This window comes from Oncorhynchus kisutch, linkage group LG21 (genome assembly GCF_002021735.2).
Source record: "Oncorhynchus kisutch isolate 150728-3 linkage group LG21, Okis_V2, whole genome shotgun sequence".
Taxonomy (NCBI): Eukaryota; Metazoa; Chordata; class Actinopteri; order Salmoniformes; family Salmonidae; genus Oncorhynchus; species Oncorhynchus kisutch.
The window spans coordinates 34,773,960-34,792,977 of NC_034194.2; the positions used below are offsets into that span (position 1 = coordinate 34,773,960).

The window sequence follows — 19,018 nt, forward strand, 5'->3', positions numbered from 1 at the left end:
CTAGTGTTCAGAAATAAGGCAAACAAAATGAGGGTACCTTACATCTCTCTATCCAGGCTACTCAAGCCAACCCCTGTTGTATCTAACCTGATTCCACTTGTAACCTGATTCAACCATGTAATTATTAGAATCGGGTGTGCTAGATTAGATTCAGAGTGAAAACCTACAGGATGGTAGCTCTCCAGGAAGAGTGTTAGAGAGCCCTGCAGTAGGCCCTGACAAAATGAAAACACAGAACATCAGACAGGTCCCATTTCATTTATTGGGTCAAAAAGAGGAGTGTTAAGGTCATTGAAGTTCTCATTAAAAACAGTACAAATATCATGTTAACATTGACACTAAACAGAGCTTCAAGAACTGTTCTAAGACTATGTTAAATAGTCAACATTTCTAGGAATAACATCAGTTCATGGTTTCAACTCCATGATCAGAATATAAAAAAAAGGTAGTTTAGGCACTTTTCAACTCATCTTTCATCAGATCACCAACAGTAATATAGCAACAGAAAGCATGCAGTGCCATTTTAGGATTTGTCTCCTTAGTTAACTGCCACAATTAAGTCTCATTCAGATACGAGTAGTTGAAAGACAGATTAGGCTTCCCTCTCATTCCATGACAGGTTAAGCATGAAGTGGGACATGTTGTCCCAGCTGATAAAGCATATCAATTTATTTATTTATTTATTAGTGTTGTGTACAATTAAAACACTATTAGGTATCGAAAGAAATTCAACAACCACAGGCCTACGCAACAGCACTCAACCTTACAACAAGCCTCTGTGACCCTCATCACTCACCAACTCAGAAGTCTCTTCTCGACAGTGGCCTTCTGAACCGTCATCACATGAACCTCGTCCCCAGGCTCAATTGCTACCACATAGAGAGCCGGCTGTGTGGACGAGATTATGATCACACACGCAATCCTTCACAGTCAATATTCCATATCTTGCTTACAACCTCACCTAGAAGAGCCCTGGTCTACATACACGAACCCACCATTATACCGGCTGCACTCAAGTCTCTGACACGGAACCAGCAATTAAAGATTAAAAGGTCATGAGACATGTAATTACGATACACATGGTGCAACAGACAAAAACACATGACACATAAGTGACAAGACCGGGGATCAATGAGTCACACATGATTAGACAAAGACAATAGACAAGGATCAGATAGATGATCAACTTGAATTTGGAATAGTGATTAGTGACTAATCAATGGTTTGAATAGTGATTAGTGACTAATCAATGGATGATGCAAGCAGGGAGAGGGTAGTGGAGGAATTTAGCAGTGAAAAATAGTGGAAGCAAATTAAAGCAAATTATAGTGCAATATAGGAATCCATACAATAGTCATATTTAGAAAGTGCCAAGAAATCAAGACTGTACTTACTAAAGCATCACCATGCAAAGATAAAGAAGCATTTCACCAGGTGTTCCTCATACCCCTGCACCAGGTGTTCCTCATACCCCTGCACCAGGTGTTCCTCATACCCCTGCACCAGCTAGCACAAAACTAAGGCAGTAACCTGAAACAGCCATACTTATGCATTCAACACCATTCAAACATTAAATGACTGTGTAATTGGTAACCCCTCCCATGGGTAAAATGGATTCTCCAGTATCACTCTAAATCAAACATTCACCAGCTGCTCTCTATGCGTGTGCCTGTTTACGGTCATAAATGATCAATTCTTTATGTAACGAGCAAAACCACCATTGAAATATACTTCCATAGCGGAGAAGACACGTGAATCCTGAAAAGCTTTTTACTGAGAATTCAGATGTGCCAATATTAAAATATCTAAAAACATGTGAAACCCCCAAAATCTAAAGTCCTTGTCATCAGAGCACAGGCTACTGAAGCAGGGAAGACAGGTACACTCAAACAGTGGGAGCATTGTGACAACGTGGCCATCCAGTAAACCAGCTAGCTATGCCATGAAACGACACTGTCATGTGATCCACAGGTCCCATTCTGGAGGTTAAAGGTCATTCTTAAACGCCGAGGTCCATAACTGGGCCGTCCTCCCCACTGCCCGTCTGTAAAGGTTTCCATGTCCTTTTGACATAGTCAATGTCCTAAGAGCAAGTACCACAACCCTCCACTCCTCTCAGAACATAGGATTCTTCACAGAGGAATTGCAGCATCCACTGGGATTCAACTAAACTATGCCTCAGCACAACATTAGTATAGAAGTTACTATCCATAGAATCAACAGGTGAAATAGGACCACGGACTCCAGGAGCGGACCCACAGGAAGAGATGCCTCTAGTTTGAATACTTCAGAGCCAGCTAGAGGAGAAAGAAAGTCTCATCATTTTCACATTCTAGCTCATTTCCCCTGAAATAAAAAGCTATTTTCTCTTTGATGGGCCACTTTAAAGCATTCTAGGGCCTAATAGTTTTAGATGACCAATGTCATCCAATTACATAAACATTTAATGAGTTAATTACCTGTGTATGTTCTCATCAATGAGAGTGTTACGCTGGTATACTTATAATGCCTCCTCTCCAAATGAAGAGTTTATTATGAGGATTGATTGGCTCACAATTACTGTAAAACCTAATGGTATGGGGGTGTTGGTAGCCCTCTGGCTCTCTCATTGGGTAGGTATTCTAGGCAAGGTCAACTACACAGCATAGTGTGGAATGATACACACTCCATAATACAAGTTGCTCATACGTCACGAGCATGGCTGGACCAAACGCAGAGGCTGAAATCAAACTTTCGCCCAACTGTGTGTGGTGTGTTAGCGCGTGCCTGTGGTGTGTTAGCGCGTGCCTGTGGTGTGTTAGCGCGTGCCTGTGGTGTGTTAGCGCGTGCCTGTGGTGTGTTAGCGCGTGCCTGTGGTGTGTTAGCGCGTGCCTGTGGTGTGTTTAGCGCGTGCCTGTGGTGTGTTAGCGCGTGCCTGTGGTGTGTTAGCGCGTGCCTGTGGTGTGTTAGCGCGTGCCTGTGGTGTGTTAGCGCGTGCCTGTGGTGTGTTAGCGCGTGCCTGTGGTGTGTTAGCGCGTGCCTGTGGTGTGTTAGCGCGTGCCTGTGGTGTGTTAGCGCGTGCCTGTGGTGTGTTAGCGCGTGCCTGTGTGTGTTAGCGCGTGCCTGTGTGGTGTAGCGCGTGCCTGTGGTGTGTTAGCGCGTGCCTGTGGTGTGTTAGCGCGTGCCTGTGGGTGTGTTAGCGCGTGCCTGTGGTGTGTTAGCGCGTGCCTGTGGTGTGTTAGCGCGTGCCTGTGGTGTGTTAGCGCGTGCATGTGGTGTGTTAGCGCGTGCCTGTGGTGTGTTAGCGCGTGCCTGTGGTGTGTTGCGCGTGCCTGTGGTGTGTTAGCGCGTGCCTGTGGTGTGTTAGCGCGTGCCTGTGGTGTGTTAGCGCGTGCCTGTGGTGTGTTAGCGCGTGCCTGTGGTGTGTTAGCGCGTGCCTGTGGTGTGTTAGCGCGTGCCTGTGGTGTGTTAGCGCGTGCCTGTGGTGTGTTAGCGCGTGCCTGTGTGTGTTAGCGCGTGCCTGTGGTGTGTTAGCGCGTGCCTGTGGTGTGTTAGCGCGTGCCTGTGGTGTGTTAGCGCGTGCCTGTGGTGTGTTAGCGCGTGCCTGTGGTGTGTTAGCGGCGTGCCTGTGGTGTGTTAGCGCGTGCCTGTGGTGTGTTAGCGCGTGCCTGGTGGTGTGGTTAGCGCGTGCCTGTGGTGTGTTAGCGCGTGCCTGTGGTGTGTTAGCCGTGCCTGTGGTGTGTTAGCGCGTGCCTGTGTGTGTTAGCGCGTGCTGTGGTGTGTTAGCGCGTGCCTGTGGTGTGTTAGCGCGTGCCTGTGGGTGTGTTAGCGCGTGCCTGTGGTGTGTTAGCGCGTGCCTGTGGTGTGTTAGCGCGTGCCTGTGGTGTGTTAGCGCGTGCCTGTGGTGTGTTAGCGCGTGCCTGTGGTGTGTTAGCGCGTGCCTGTGGTGTGTTAGCGCGTGCCTGTGGTGTGTTAGCGCGTGCCTTGGTGTGTTAGCGCGTGCCTGTGGTGTGTTAGCGCGTGCCTGTGGTGTGTTAGCGCGTGCCTGTGGTGTGTTAGCGCGTGCCTGTGGTGTGTTAGCGCGTGCCTGTGGTGTGTTAGCGCGTGCCTGTGGTGTGTTAGCGCGTGCCTGTGGTGTGTGTAGCGCGTGCCTGTGGTGTGTTAGCCGCGTGCCTGTGGGGTGTTAGCGCGTGCCTGTGGTGTGTTAGCGCGTGCCTGTGGTGTGTTAGCGCGTGCCTGTGGTGTGTTAGCGCGTGCCTTGGTGTGTTAGCGCGTGCCTGTGGTGTGTTAGCGCGTGCCTGTGGTGTGTTAGCGCGTGCCTGTGGTGTGTTGTGTTTGTTTAGCGCGTGCCTGTGGTGTGTTAGCCGCGTGCCTGTGGTGTGTTAGCGCGTGCCTGTGGGTGTGTTAGCGCGTGCCTGTGGTGTGTTAGCGCGTGCCTGTGGTGTGTTAGCGCGTGCCTGTGGTGTGTTAGCGCGTGCCTGTGGTGTGTTAGCGCGTGCCTGTGGTGTGTAGCGCTGCCTGTGTGTGTTAGCGCGTGCCTGTGGTGTGTTAGCGCGTGCCTGTGGTGTGTTAGCGCGTGCCTGTGGTGTGTTAGCGCGTGCCTGTGGTGTGTTAGCGCGTGCCTGTGGTGTGTTAGCGCGTGCCTGTGGTGTGTTAGCGCGTGCCTGTGGTGTGTTAGCGCGTGCCTGTGGTGTGTTAGCGCGTGCCTGTGGTGTGTTAGCGCGTGCCTGTGGTGTGTTAGCGCGTGCCTGTGGTGTGTTAGCGCGTGCCTGTGGTGTGTTAGCGCGTGCCTGTGGTGTGTTAGCGCGTGCCTGTGGTGTGTTAGCGCGTGCCTGTGGTGTGTTGTGTTAGCGCGTGCCTGTGGTGTGTTAGCGCGTGCCTGTGGTGTGTTAGCGCGTGCCTGTGGTGTGTTAGCGCGTGCCTGTGGTGTGTTAGCGCGTGCCTGTGGTGTGTTAGCGCGTGCCTGTGGTGTGTTAGCGCGTGCCTGTGGTGTGTTAGCGCGTGCCTGTGGTGTGTTAGCGCGTGCCTGTGGTGTGTTAGCGCGTGCCTGTGGTGTGTTAGCGCGTGCCTGTGGTGTGTTAGCGCGTGCCTGTGGTGTGTTAGCGCGTGCCTGTGGTGTGTTAGCGCGTGCCTGTGGTGTGTTAGCGCGTGCCTGTGGTGTGTTAGCGCGTGCCTGTGGTGTGTTAGCGCGTGCCTGTGGTGTGTTAGCGCGTGCCTGTGGTGTTGATATTTAACAGCGCAACGTCTCACCTTGTGGGCAGTGTCTGCAAACTGCTGGGCTTTGTGCATCAGGTCTACTGTCTTGTCCTCGGCACGGCCCAGTCTCTCCCCACGCTCCTGCAGGGCCTGGCTGGCCCTCTGGACTACACTAGCCATACTGCCCCCTGGGGGGCGCTGCCCACTGGGACTTGCTCTGTGACCTGCTGCACAACACACAGAGAAACAGAGACAAAAACTGGTCATGACCACACACACCAAATATTGGTATCCCATCTAGGTATCCTAACAGGTATAACATTATGTTACAACATCCAAGAGCCAGAATCAAAATGTCGATCTAGCCATCTTTGCTTTCTTGTATTCTAAACTAATGTTTGTCGAGAGAGAGGTAACAATCTGTAGGGGGGGCTAGATCATGCCACCTGGACTGGTCAACTTAGGAGAGAGACTGCCCTACATTTTCTGTTGGTCTGCATCTCTATGCCCTGCTACTGCCTGGCACCTCTCCCTGTGCCACACACACCCCACACGTCAGTTGGTTCCATGAGGAGCCGCGTTTCTTCTCAGTCTCCCTACCCCGCAGACTCAAGGCTAGCCTTTGTTATTTTAGCAGGAGGTTTGGACACAAAGTCGCCAGTCAGCTAGCCGCAACCTCATAGAAGAGCCATTCTCTACTGTAGCGGAGAGAGGTGTTACAGAGGACAATTGACAAAACCATCCATCGCCTGAGAGAGGATTATAAAGGAGAATATAAAGGATAGAGCTATAGGCCTACCACTAAGTTTTGTCATATTATTGACGGTTGTTTTGTCCCCTTACCTCCAGCCTGAGGACTGCTTTGTTTTGAAACCATCCCCTTCTTCATGCGGTTGAAGAAGACCTTGCAACGGTAGATGACCAGATTCACAGTGCAGGCATCTGTTAGAATGACACCCAATGAGACTGATAAAAGCTGTATCATAACCATGATCAATAGGGCAAATAGACAGTACAGAATCAAACAGGAAATTGGAGTCCATGCCATATCATGAGGATAAACCACTCCTACATTCTCAGAATAATGCAAACTGATAGCTGGTCAATATTTCACCCTAACACTTCCCCTAGGTCAATGCACGTCGATCTACAAACATGGAAGGGTTAGGACCAAGGGGAAGGGAGTGAATTGGGACTGACTTTTGACAGACTACACTTCTCCTTTCACACCCCTTTACCTCCTGTGAGTTTGGACTGACAGTTGACAAATTCAGTCTGGCGGGGCCTGGGACCCACTGTGCTCTTCCGTCTAGCCTGGGCCCCTGGACCTCCTCTTTGGCCCCCTTGGGATCCTGGGCTAACCTGGGCCCCTGGACTAGCTCTCTGGTCCTTCTGCTGGTCTCCAGCTGGGCTACCCAGGCCACCAGGGACCCGCTCCTTGCCCTCCCAGTAAGTCTGACAGGCGTGGTACATGATCTGGATGAAGATGCACTTCTCTGCCGCTGAGCTGGCCACCCATTGGTCAAAGGCATTGTCGAATACCAGGTCAAACTCTGGGCAGTCCTGTGGGAGATTACAGAAGGGTATACAGATGAGGGATACGATAGAGAGGTCACAAGACAGTAGAGGAGAATAGTGGACCAAACCAATCGCCCAGAAACACATGGGTCAGAATCCTGGTGCTCCAATCCCAATTCAACCCTTTATCCATCAAGACCTGATTGGCTCTACTAGTCTAATTAGCCCCCAAACCACACTGATTCTCATCCATTCTGCTTTGGGAAACTGAACATGACAGAGGGGGCTAAGGAGAGAGGAATGAAATGGATGCGTTTGGGATACAGGGCTTCCAGAGAATCTAGGCAGTACAGGCTAAGATGCACAGAAGAAAAAAAACACCACACAGAATATCACATCTATACCATCTCTATGATGACGTCACCTTGTTGGGGTCGATGCCATCGACCTGGCGGAGCTGCTCCACGCTCCACTGTGACCTCCTGGTGAAGGGGGCAGAGCCTCCAAACTGCTTGACCTTGGTGATGAGGAGCTGGGCTGGTCTCTTATTGGTCACTGGGGGATTAGGAGGGGTCATCGGTTAGAAATATGAAACCAAAGCACAGTAATATAATGTAAAAATATCAAAGTAAATCTACACAGTATTACAATGAAGACAGGATATAAAGAAGAGATTTAGGATTCACTTTCCACTACTAAACGGGTTTATTTATTTTTTTACAAACATTGGACACACACGGGACCAGTCACCATCACAGATCAACAAACAGACCGCCAATGCCCATTCTTCTTCAGTGGATTCTCTTGTTCAAACGATATGAGGGATTGTAATGGGGGAGACTGGCAGTGCCAGCTGAGGACACTAGTCACTCTTCCGTCAGTGGTGTAATTGGGACGGTGTGAAGAGTCCCGAGGGACACTGGGGCAGTGAATGCCCATGACTCTGGGTGACTTCATCACAGTAACAATAGCTACTATGGATGGAGAGTGAGTGACACTGAACATCTAAATAATATGCAAGTGATCCTTCCTGCTCAATTAAAGGATCCATGTCCTCTGACAACGTCAGACTCAGTGGTATTAGATAGCCAGCATCACAATGTCCTGACTGCAACACAATGAATACCTCTGCATCCTTCCAGTCAGATAATTCCACCATGAGATGGTTAAACAACGTAGCCTTTTAATCCTGAACAAGAGAGTTGTATCTATACACACAGCAGATCAACAAGTCCTGGATTTAAAATTCAAGTCACAATGGTCCCAGCTGAGAGAAATATGTTACAGGAGCCTACCTGACAGACAGATGTATGTCATAGAGAAATATGTTACAGGAGCCTACCTGACAGATGCATGTCATAGAGAAATATGTTACAGGAGCCTACCTGACAGATGTATGTCATAGAGAAATATGTTACAGGAGCCTACCTGACAGATGTATGTCATAGAGAAATATGTTACATGAGCCTACCTGACAGATGTATGTCATAGAGAAATATGTTACAGGAGCCTACCTGACAGATGTATGTCATAGAGAAATATGTTACAGGAGCCTACCTGACAGACAGATGTATGTCATAGAGAAATATGTTACAGGAGCCTACCTGACAGACAGATGTATGTCATATATTCTCCCTTGCCTCCAGTGGGAAGAAAGGGAACCTTTTTCCTTTTTCTCCTCTTAACCTCCACAGCCACTAGTATCCTCTCATCCCGGGGGGCAAACACTTCCCTGTTGATAACTGACTGGATATTCATAGTGATCTGGGAGTAGGATAGCCAATAGACAAAACAGATTGATGAAGGAAAATATTGAGTATTTTACTCGTGAGTCACATGCTTAGTGTATCGTCTTCCAAATGAATAACATCGTATGTGAAAGGTTAGCTACAGATTGGTTAAATCACATTATCTGGTGTAACAAAGATTTGTTTGTATTAAATTACTGGGAGTTACAAGGTAGGTAGTGTTTAGTGTAGCGCAGAGATTTCTTCATGGAGCAAAACAAAAATGTATTTAAATAACATTTTCTACATTCAAAACCGACACCTGCAATGGGCCACTTACGAGACCCGTGTTTCCATAAATGAAGGACAAAGAAAGTGTCGCCAAAGTGTTACACCAAACAGCACCGATCCTGTATCTCCCAGTAATGGATACCAAAACTCTTCGGTTAAACCACATTATCTGGTGAAACTATCTGTATTGTAGCTAGTGAAAGGTAAACTGCACACCTGTTAGAGTGGGAGACGCATTAAACTGATTAAAATGAATGTGTCATGGGTCCTCTTTATTCGTTTAAATTTGATTACATTTATCATCATCAAAATCCCCAAATGCTTTATCGATTATTCTTCAGTAACCCTCGACATACAACTAAGAGAGAAGAAAGTTGTATGGTATACAATACCTTTTTTTGTTGTTTTACTCCACCAAGATGCAGAAACAGCTAGGCTGATTACCAAACGACTCGATTGGCTTGTATAACTGTCAGGCTGCCACCTCTAATCAACCGCCACAAGGTTTACAATCCGAGTTAAATTTCTACTCTAGAGCATTGCGGAGAAGGTGACTCTGTCTGGAGACCATCCCATTTGAACAAGTTAGAAGTCACGTGGGGGAAATGATTTATTGGGTTGAATCTCATACAATAATTATTTTAATCTTGGTTTACCATCATTCTTCATAGGCTTACTCTTTGCAGGTTGCTCTCTCAGGAATACATTAAACTGGAAATCAGCAGCAAAAACAATAGCAACGGCACCCTCACTCCTGGTTTGGTAAAAATATGAGGGATTGTGCTGGATAAATGTATTCACTCTCCAATCCATAGACAGCTATGCATGTAAGGATCCATCAAAAGTGTTGTTTTAACCATGTTTTGAGGCTATATAGTGTTTGTTTCCATTTTTTGTTTCCAAACATTGGAGTAACACAAGCTTATATTTTAGTGTGACAGTTGAACTAAGCTCTTGAGACATGCATAAGTTATATTCTTCAAGAATCCGTGGGTACATATCATTCATTTAAAAGTCTAAAAAAGTATGTTGTTACCGCTGATTGCCTCTTTAAAAAGTTGAATTTGCCACGACACTATTTCCAAAGCTCACTGATATGGCTCGTCTTTATTTATTCAAAAGTAGGCCTAATGTTGAATGCACGGAGACCACAGACAGACAGCTGTAGAGATATAGTTTAATATAGGTTAAGCACCACGTCATTCATTTGAAGAGGGAACGGAAAAGAAATGGTTTCCACTAGTTACCACAGCCCAAAAGTAGAAATTGGCTATCGTAAAAATGTATGAAAACAAAAATGTGCTTAATTTAAGGTTAGGTTTGGGCATAAATTTAGGAGGGTGGTTAAGGTTCGGGTTAGGTTTTGAATCACATTTTAAGAATATACATTTTTAGAAAAATGCGTTGTTTTTTTTACTTTGTGGCTGTGGTAACAAGTGGCGACCGTTAAAAAGAGAGAGCATGAGTGGATCAGACAGTGAGTGGAGAAGAGACAGAAAAATAGTGTCCTCTGGTGGAAGGCAAAAGGGAATATGGCTGAAGGGTGGACGACCCACAACACAATCACAATTACATTTCCTTAGCACAGGAGGTTGGTGGCACCTTAATTGGGGAGGACAAGCTCGTGGTAATGGATGAAGGGGGACGGGCTCATGGTAATGGATGAAGGGGGACGGGCTCGTGGTAATGGCTGAAGGGAGATGGGCTCGTGGTAATGGATGAAGGGGGACGGGCTCGTGGTAATGGCTGAAGGGAGATGGGCTCGTGGTAATGGATGAAGGGGGACGGGCTCGTGGTAATGGGTGAAGGGGGATGGGCTCGTGGTAATGGATGAAGGGGGACGGGCCCGTGGTAATGGGTGAAGGGGGATGGGCTCGGGGTAATGGATGAAGGGGGACAGGCCCATGGTAATGGATGAAGGGGGACGGGCTCGTGGTAATGGATGAAGGGGGACGGGCCCGTGGTAATGGGTGAAGGGGGAAGGGCTCGTGGTAATGGATGAAGGGGGACGGGCTCATGGTAATGGATGAAGGGGGACGGGCCCGTGGTAATGGGTGAAGGGGGATGGGCTCGGGGTAATGGATGAAGGGGGACAGGCCCATGGTAATGGATGAAGGGGGACGGGCCCGTGGTAATGGGTGAATGGGGATGGGCTCGGGGTAATGGATGAAGGGGGACAGGCCCATGGTAATGGATGAAGGGGGACGGGCTAGTGGTAATGGATGAAGGGGGATGGGCTCGGGGTAATAGATGAAGGGGGACAGGCCCATGGTAATGGATGAAGGGGGACGGGCTCGTGGTAATGGATGAAGGGGGACGGGCCCGTGGTAATGGGTGAAGGGGGATGGGCTCGTGGTAATGGATGTAGCGGAGTTGGTGGAATGGTATCAAATGGTTTCCATGTGTTTAAGCCATTCCATTTGCTCCGTTCCATCCGTTATAAGCCGTCCCCTCAGCAGCCGCCACTGTTCCCTAGGGTACAGTACTTCATTTTGTCTTCAATTACAACTCTATGCGAAATGAAGAGAAGACATCGATGTCACTTACACGTTATGGCACATGAATGGGTAAATTGTATCCTAAGGACGATGAACCTATCATCTCTATGAGTGTAACAGTGACAACATCCCACTGGGCACACACTGGTTGAATCAATGTTATTTCAATGAAATTACGTTGAACCAACGTGGAATAGACGTTGAATTGACGTCTGTGCCCAGTGGGACGACATGTAAACAAGGATATGCCAGATCAAGGAGAGAACCATGGGTAAGACTCACTAAGAGGTTTCTCAATACCCTTTCATACTACAGAACCAAACTATGCTGTGTTGTACTGGCCTGGTCTGGTTATGCATCCGCCATAGCTGTTAGAACCATGCTAGAAAGGACAATGTGAAAATAAAATATCTGTGCCAGCACAGTTTGATTTGGATCGGCCCTATAGTGGGAACCAGGTGTTAGAGCAAAGGCATGGGGATTACAGAGTAGAATACCAAGGAATCTGACAGTCTGATCTAACAAGGGAGGCCTTCAAACACATCTGAGGATAAATGAAATAGCTAACATTCACAAGACAGTAAAAAGTCATCCTAACAGATACTGTTTTTAAAAAAAAAACTCTGCTGAGTTTACACATATCACATAAGAAAAAACTCCTGATGGCAGAGATCTGATGTAAGTGATGGCAAGCTATATTCTGGCAGAGATCTGATGTAAGTGATGGCAAGCTATATTCTGGCAGAGATCTGATGTAAGTGATGGCAAGCTATATTCTGGCAGAGATCTGATGTAAGTGATGGCAAGCTATATTCTGGCAGAGATCTGATGTAAGTGATGGCAAGCTATATTCTGGCAGAGATCTGATGTAAGTGATGGCAAGCTATATTCTGGCAGAGATCTGATGTAAGTGATGGCAAGCTATATTCTGGCAGAGATCTGATGTAAGTGATGGCAAGCTATATTCTGGCAGAGATCTGATGTAAGTGATGGCAAGCTATATTCTGGCAGAGATCTGATGTAAATGATGGCAAGCTATATTCTGGCAGAGATCTGATGTAAGTGATGGCAAGCTATATTCTGGCAGAGATCTGATGTAAGTGATGGCAAGCTATATTCTGGCAGAGATCTGATGTAAGTGATGGCAAGCTATATTCTGGCAGAGATCCGATGTAAGTGATGGCAAGCTATATTCTGGCAGAGATCCGATGTAAGTGATGGCAAGCTATATTCTGGCAGAGATCCGATGTAAGTGATGGCAAGCTATATTCTGGCAGAGATCCGATGTAAGTGATGGCAAGCTATATTCTGGCAGAGATCCGATGTAAGTGATGGCAAGCTATATTCTGGCAGAGATCCGATGTAAGTGATGGCAAGCTATATTCTGGCAGAGATCCGATGTAAGTGATGGCAAGCTATATTCTGGCAGAGATCCGATGTAAGTGATGGCAAGCTATATTCTGGCAGAGATCCGATGTAAGTGATGGCAAGCTATATTCTGGCAGAGATCCGATGTAAGTGATGGCAAGCTATATTCTGGCAGAGATCCGATGTAAGTGATGGCAAGCTATATTCTGGCAGAGATCCGATGTAAGTGATGGCAAGCTATATTCTGGCAGAGATCCGATGTAAGTGATGGCAAGCTATATTCTGGCAGAGATCCGATGTAAGTGATGGCAAGCTATATTCTGGCAGAGATCTGATGTAAGTGATGGCAAGCTATATTCTGGCAGAGATCTGATGTAAGTGATGGCAAGCTATATTCTGGCAGAGATCTGATGTAAGTGAAGGCAAGCTATATTCTGGCAGAGATCTGATGTAAGTGATGGCAAGCTATATTCTGGCAGAGATCTGATGTAAGTGATGGCAAGCTATATACTGGCAGAGATCTGATGTAAGTGATGGCAAGCTATATTCTGGCAGAGATCTGATGTAAGTGATGGCAAGCTATATTCTGGCAGAGATCTGATGTAAGTGATGGCAAGCTATATGCTGGCAGAGATCTGATGTAAGTGATGGCAGGCTATATTCCTGCAGAGATCTGATGTAAGTGATGGCAAGCTATATTCTGTCAGAGATCTGATGTAAGTGATGGCAAGCTATATTCTGGCAGAGATCTGATGTAAGTGATGGCAAGCTATATTCTGGCAGAGATCTGATGTAAGTGATGGCAAGCTATATTCTGGCAGAGATCTGATGTAAATGATGGCAAGCTATATTCTGGCAGAGATCTGATGTAAGTGATGGCAAGCTATATTCTGGCAGAGATCTGATGTAAGTGATGGCAAGCTATATTCTGGCAGAGATCTGATGTAAGTGATGGCAAGCTATATTCTGGCAGAGATCTGATGTAAGTGATGGCAAGCTATATTCTGGCAGAGATCCGATGTAAGTGATGGCAAGCTATATTCTGGCAGAGATCCGATGTAAGTGATGGCAAGCTATATTCTGGCAGAGATCCGATGTAAGTGATGGCAAGCTATATTCTGGCAGAGATCTGATGTAAATGATGGCAAGCTATATTCTGGCAGAGATCTGATGTAAGTGATGGCAAGCTATATTCTGGCAGAGATCTGATGTAAGTGATGGCAAGCTATATTCTGGCAGAGATCCGATGTAAGTGATGGCAAGCTATATTCTGGCAGAGATCCGATGTAAGTGATGGCAAGCTATATTCTGGCAGAGATCCGATGTAAGTGATGGCAAGCTATATTCTGGCAGAGATCCGATGTAAGTGATGGCTAGCTATATTCTGGCAGAGATCCGATGTAAGTGATGGCAAGCTATATTCTGGCAGAGATCCGATGTAAGTGATGGCAAGCTATATTCTGGCAGAGATCCGATGTAAGTGATGGCAAGCTATATTCTGGCAGAGATCTGATGTAAGTGATGGCAAGCTATATTCTGGCAGAGATCTGATGTAAGTGATGGCAAGCTATATTCTGGCAGAGATCTGATGTAAATGATGGCAAGCTATATTCTGGCAGAGATCTGATGTAAGTGATGGCAAGCTATATTCTGGCAGAGATCCGATGTAAGTGATGGCAAGCTATATTCTGGCAGAGATCCGATGTAAGTGATGGCAAGCTATATTCTGGCAGAGATCTGATGTAAGTGATGGCAAGCTATATTCTGGCAGAGATCTGATGTAAGTGATGGCAAGCTATATGCTGGCAGAGATCTGATGTAAGTGATGGCAAGCTATATTCCTGCAGAGATCTGATGTAAGTGATGGCAAGCTATATTCTGTCAGAGATCTGATGTAAGTGATGGCAAGCTATATTCTGGCAGAGATCTGATGTGATGGCAAGCTATATTCTGGCAGAGATCTGATGTAAGTGATGGCAAGCTATATTCTGGCAGAGATCCGATGTAAGTGATGGCAAGCTATATTCTGGCAGAGATCCGATGTAAGTGATGGCAAGCTATATTCTGGCAGAGATCCGATGTAAGTGATGGCAAGCTATATTCTGGCAGAGATCTGATGTAAGTGATGGCAAGCTATATTCTGGCAGAGATCTGATGTAAGTGATGCAAGCTATATTCTGGCAGAGATCTGATGTAAATGATGGCAAGCTATATTCTGCAGAGATCTGATGTAAGTGATGGCAAGCTATATTCTGGCAGAGATCCGATGTAAGTGATGGCAAAGCTATATTCTGGCAGAGATCCGATGTAAGTGATGGCAAGCTATATTCTGGCAGAGATCCGATGTAAGTGATGGCAAGCTATATTCTGGCAGAGAATCTGATGTAAGTGATGGCAAGCTATATGTGGCAGAGATCTGATGTAAGTGATGGCAAGCTATATTCTGTCAGAGATCTCTGAAGGATGGCCAAGGCTAATATTCTGGCAGAGATTGATGTGTGGCAAGCTATATTCTGGCAGAGATCTGATGTAAGTGATGGCAAGCTATATTCTGGCAGAGATCTGATGTAAGTGATGGCAAGCTATATTCTGGCAGAGATCTGATGTAAGTGATGGCAAGCTATATTCTGGCAGAGATCCAAGCTATATTCTGGCAGAGATCTGATGTAAGTGATGGCAAGCTATATTCTGGCAGAGATCCTGATGTAAGTGATGGCAAGCTTATATTCTGGCAGAGATCTGATGTAAATGATGGCAAGCTATATTCTGGCAGAGATCTGATGTAAGTGATGGCAAGCTATATTCTGGCAGAGATCCGATGTAAGTGATGGCAAGCTATATTCTGGCAGAGATCCGATGTAAGTGATGGCAAGCTATATTCTGGCAGAGATCTGATGTAAGTGATGGCAAGCTATATTCTGGCAGAGATCTGATGTAAGTGATGGCAAGCTATATGCTGGCAGAGATCTGATGTAAGTGATGGCAAGCTATATTCTGCAGAGATCTGATGTAAGTGATGGCAAGCTATATTCTGTCAGAGATCTGATGTAAGTGATGGCAAGCTATATTCTGGCAGAGATCTGATGTGATGGCAAGCTATATTCTGGCAGAGATCTGATGTAAGTGATGGCAAGCTATATTCTGGCAGAGATCTGATGTAAGTGATGGCAAGCTATATTCTGGCAGAGATCTGATGTAAATGATGGCAAGCTATATTCTGGCAGAGATCTGATGTAAGTGATGGCAAGCTATATTCTGGCAGAGATCTGATGTAAGTGATGGCAAGCTATATTCTGGCAGAGATCTGATGTAAGTGATGGCAAGCTATATTCTGGCAGAGATCCGATGTAAGTGATGGCAAGCTATATTCTGGCAGAGATCTGATGTAAGTGATGGCAAGCTATATTCTGGCAGAGATCTGATGTAAGTGATGGCAAGCTATATTCTGGCAGAGATCTGATGTAAATGATGGCAAGCTATATTCTGGCAGAGATCTGATGTAAGTGATGGCAAGCTATATTCTGGCAGAGATCCGATGTAAGTGATGGCAAGCTATATTCTGGCAGAGATCCGATGTAAGTGATGGCAAGCTATATTCTGGCAGAGATCTGATGTAAGTGATGGCAAGCTATATTCTGGCAGAGATCTGATGTAAGTGATGGCAAGCTATATGCTGGCAGAGATCTGATGTAAGTGATGGCAAGCTATATTCTGGCAGAGATCTGATGTGATGGCAAGCTATATTCTGTCAGAGATCTGATGTAAGTGATGGCAAGCTATATTCTGGCAGAGATCTGATGTGATGGCAAGCTATATTCTGGCAGAGATCTGATGTAAGTGATGGCAAGCTATATTCTGGCAGAGATCCGATGTAAGTGATGGCAAGCTATATTCTGGCAGAGATCCGATGTAGGTGATGGCAAGCTATATTCTGGCAGAGATCCGATGTAAGTGATGGCAAGCTATATTCTGGCAGAGATCCGATGTAAGTGATGGCAAGCTATATTCTGGCAGAGATCTGATGTAAGTGATGGCAAGCTATATTCTGGCAGAGATCTGATGTAAGTGATGGCAAGCTATATTCTGGCAGAGATCTGATGTAAATGATGGCAAGCTATATTCTGGCAGAGATCTGATGTAAGTGATGGCAAGCTATATTCTGGCAGAGATCCGATGTAAGTGATGGCAAGCTATATTCTGGCAGAGATCCGATGTAAGTGATGGCAAGCTATATTCTGGCAGAGATCTGATGTAAGTGATGGCAAGCTATATTCTGGCAGAGATCTGATGTAAGTGATGGCAAGCTATATGCTGGCAGAGATCTGATGTAAGTGATGGCAAGCTATATTCCTGCAGAGATCTGATGTAAGTGATGGCAAGCTATATTCTGTCAGAGATCTGATGTAAGTGATGGCAAGCTATATTCTGGCAGAGATCTGATGTGATGGCAAGCTATATTCTGGCAGAGATCTGATGTAAGTGATGGCAAGCTATATTCTGGCAGAGATCTGATGTAAGTGATGGCAAGCTATATTCTGGCAGAGATCTGATGTAAGTGATGGCAAGCTATATTCTGGCAGAGATCCGATGTAAGTGATGGCAAGCTATATTCTGGCAGAGATCCGATGTAAGTGATGGCAAGCTATATTCTGGCAGAGATCCGATGTAAGTGATGGCAAGCTATATTCTGGCAGAGATCCGATGTAAGTGATGGCAAGCTATATTCTGGCAGAGATCTGATGTAAGTGATGGCAAGCTATATTCTGGCAGAAATCTGATGTAAGTGATGGCAAGCTATATTCTGGCAGAGATCTGATGTAAATGATGGCAAGCTATATTCTGGCAGAGATCTGATGTAAGTGATGGCAAGCTATATTCTGGCAGAGATCCGATGTAAGTGATGGCAAGCTATATTCTGGCAGAGATCCGATGTAAGTGATGGCAAGCTATATTCTGGCAGAGATCTGATGTAAGTGATGGCAAGCTATATTCTGGCAGAGATCTGATGTAAGTGATGGCAAGCTATATGCTGGCAGAGATCTGATGTAAGTGATGGCAAGCTATATTCCTGCAGAGATCTGATGTAAGTGATGGCAAGCTATATTCTGTCAGAGATCTGATGTAAGTGATGGCAAGCTATATTCTGGCAGAGATCTGATGTGATGGCAAGCTATATTCTGGCAGAGATCTGATGTAAGTGATGGCAAGCTATATTCTGGCAGAGATCTGATGTAAGTGATGGCAAGCTATATTCTGGCAGAGATCTGATGTAAATGATGGCAAGCTATATTCTGGCAGAGATCTGATGTAAGTGATGGCAAGCTATATTCTGGCAGAGATCTGATGTAAGTGATGGCAAGCTATATTCTGGCAGAGATCTGATGTAAGTGATGGCAAGCTATATTCTGGCAGAGATCTGATGTAAGTGATGGCAAGCTATATTCTGGCAGAGATCTGATGTAAGTGATGGCAAGCTATATTCTGGCAGAGATCTGATGTATGTGATGGCAAGCTATATTCTGGCAGAGATCTGATGTAAGTGATGGCAAGCTATATTCTGGCAGAGATCTGATGTAAGTGATGGCAAGCTATATTCTGGCAGAGATCTGATGTGATGGCAAGCTATATTCTGGCAGAGATCTGATGTAAGTGATGGCAAGCTATATTCTGGCAGAGATCTGATGTAAGTGATGGCAAGCTATATTCTGGCAGAGATCTGATGTAAATGATGGCAAGCTATATTCTGGCAGAGATCTGATGTAAGTGATGGCAAGCTATATTCTGGCAGAGATCTGATGTAAGTGATGGCAAGCTATATTCTGGCAGAGATCTGATGTAAGTGATGGCAAGCTATATTCTGGCTGAGATCTGATGTAAGTGATGGCAAGCTATATTCTGGCAGAGATCTGATGTAAGTGATGGCAAGCTATATTCTGGCAGAGATCTGATGTATGTGATGGCAAGCTATATTCTGGCAGAGATCTGATGTAAGTGATGGCAAGCTATATTCTGGCAGAGATCTGATGTAAGTGATGGCAAGCTATATTCTGGCAGAGATCTGATGTAAGTGATGGCAAGCTATATTCTGGCAGAGATCTGATGTAAGTGATGGCAAGCTATGATGTAAGTGATGGCAAGCTATATTCTGGCAGAGATCTGATGTAAGTGATGGCAAGCTATATTCTGGCAGAGATCTGATGTAAGTGATGGCAAGCTATATTCTGGCAGAGATCTGATGTAAGTGATGGCAAGCTATATTCTGGCAGAGATCTGATGTAAGTGATGGCAAGCTATATTCTGGCAGAGATCTGATGTAAGTGATGGCAAGCTATATTCTGGCAGAGATCTGATGTAAGTGATGGCAAGCTATATTCTGGCAGAGATCTGATGTAAGTGATGGCAAGCTATATTCTGGCAGAGATCTGATGTAAGTGATGGCAA

At 45.9% G+C, this 19,018-nt stretch overlaps 1 protein-coding gene across 2 annotated transcripts; it reads right to left on the reverse strand.

Moving 5' to 3' along the window:
• Window positions 1-244: 244 nt before the first annotated feature.
• LOC109866734 (syntaxin-binding protein 6) lies at window positions 245-12,365 on the reverse strand. 2 transcript variants are annotated; one of them, XM_020455555.2, is made up of 7 exons: window positions 9,104-12,365; window positions 8,298-8,457; window positions 7,118-7,248; window positions 6,414-6,738; window positions 6,019-6,117; window positions 5,230-5,402; window positions 245-2,297 (listed from the first exon to the last, which is right to left on the reverse strand). In XM_020455555.2, the coding sequence occupies exons 2-7, from the start codon at window positions 8,449-8,451 to the stop codon at window positions 2,274-2,276; spliced, it is 906 nt and encodes a 301-aa protein (XP_020311144.1). In that variant the 5' UTR covers window positions 8,452-8,457; window positions 9,104-12,365; the 3' UTR covers window positions 245-2,273. The 2 variants fall into 2 exon arrangements, with proteins under 2 accessions (XP_020311144.1, XP_031656471.1); XM_031800611.1 differs by lacking the exons at window positions 8,298-8,457; window positions 9,104-12,365 and adding an exon at window positions 7,989-8,025.
• Window positions 12,366-19,018: the final 6,653 nt, after the last annotated feature.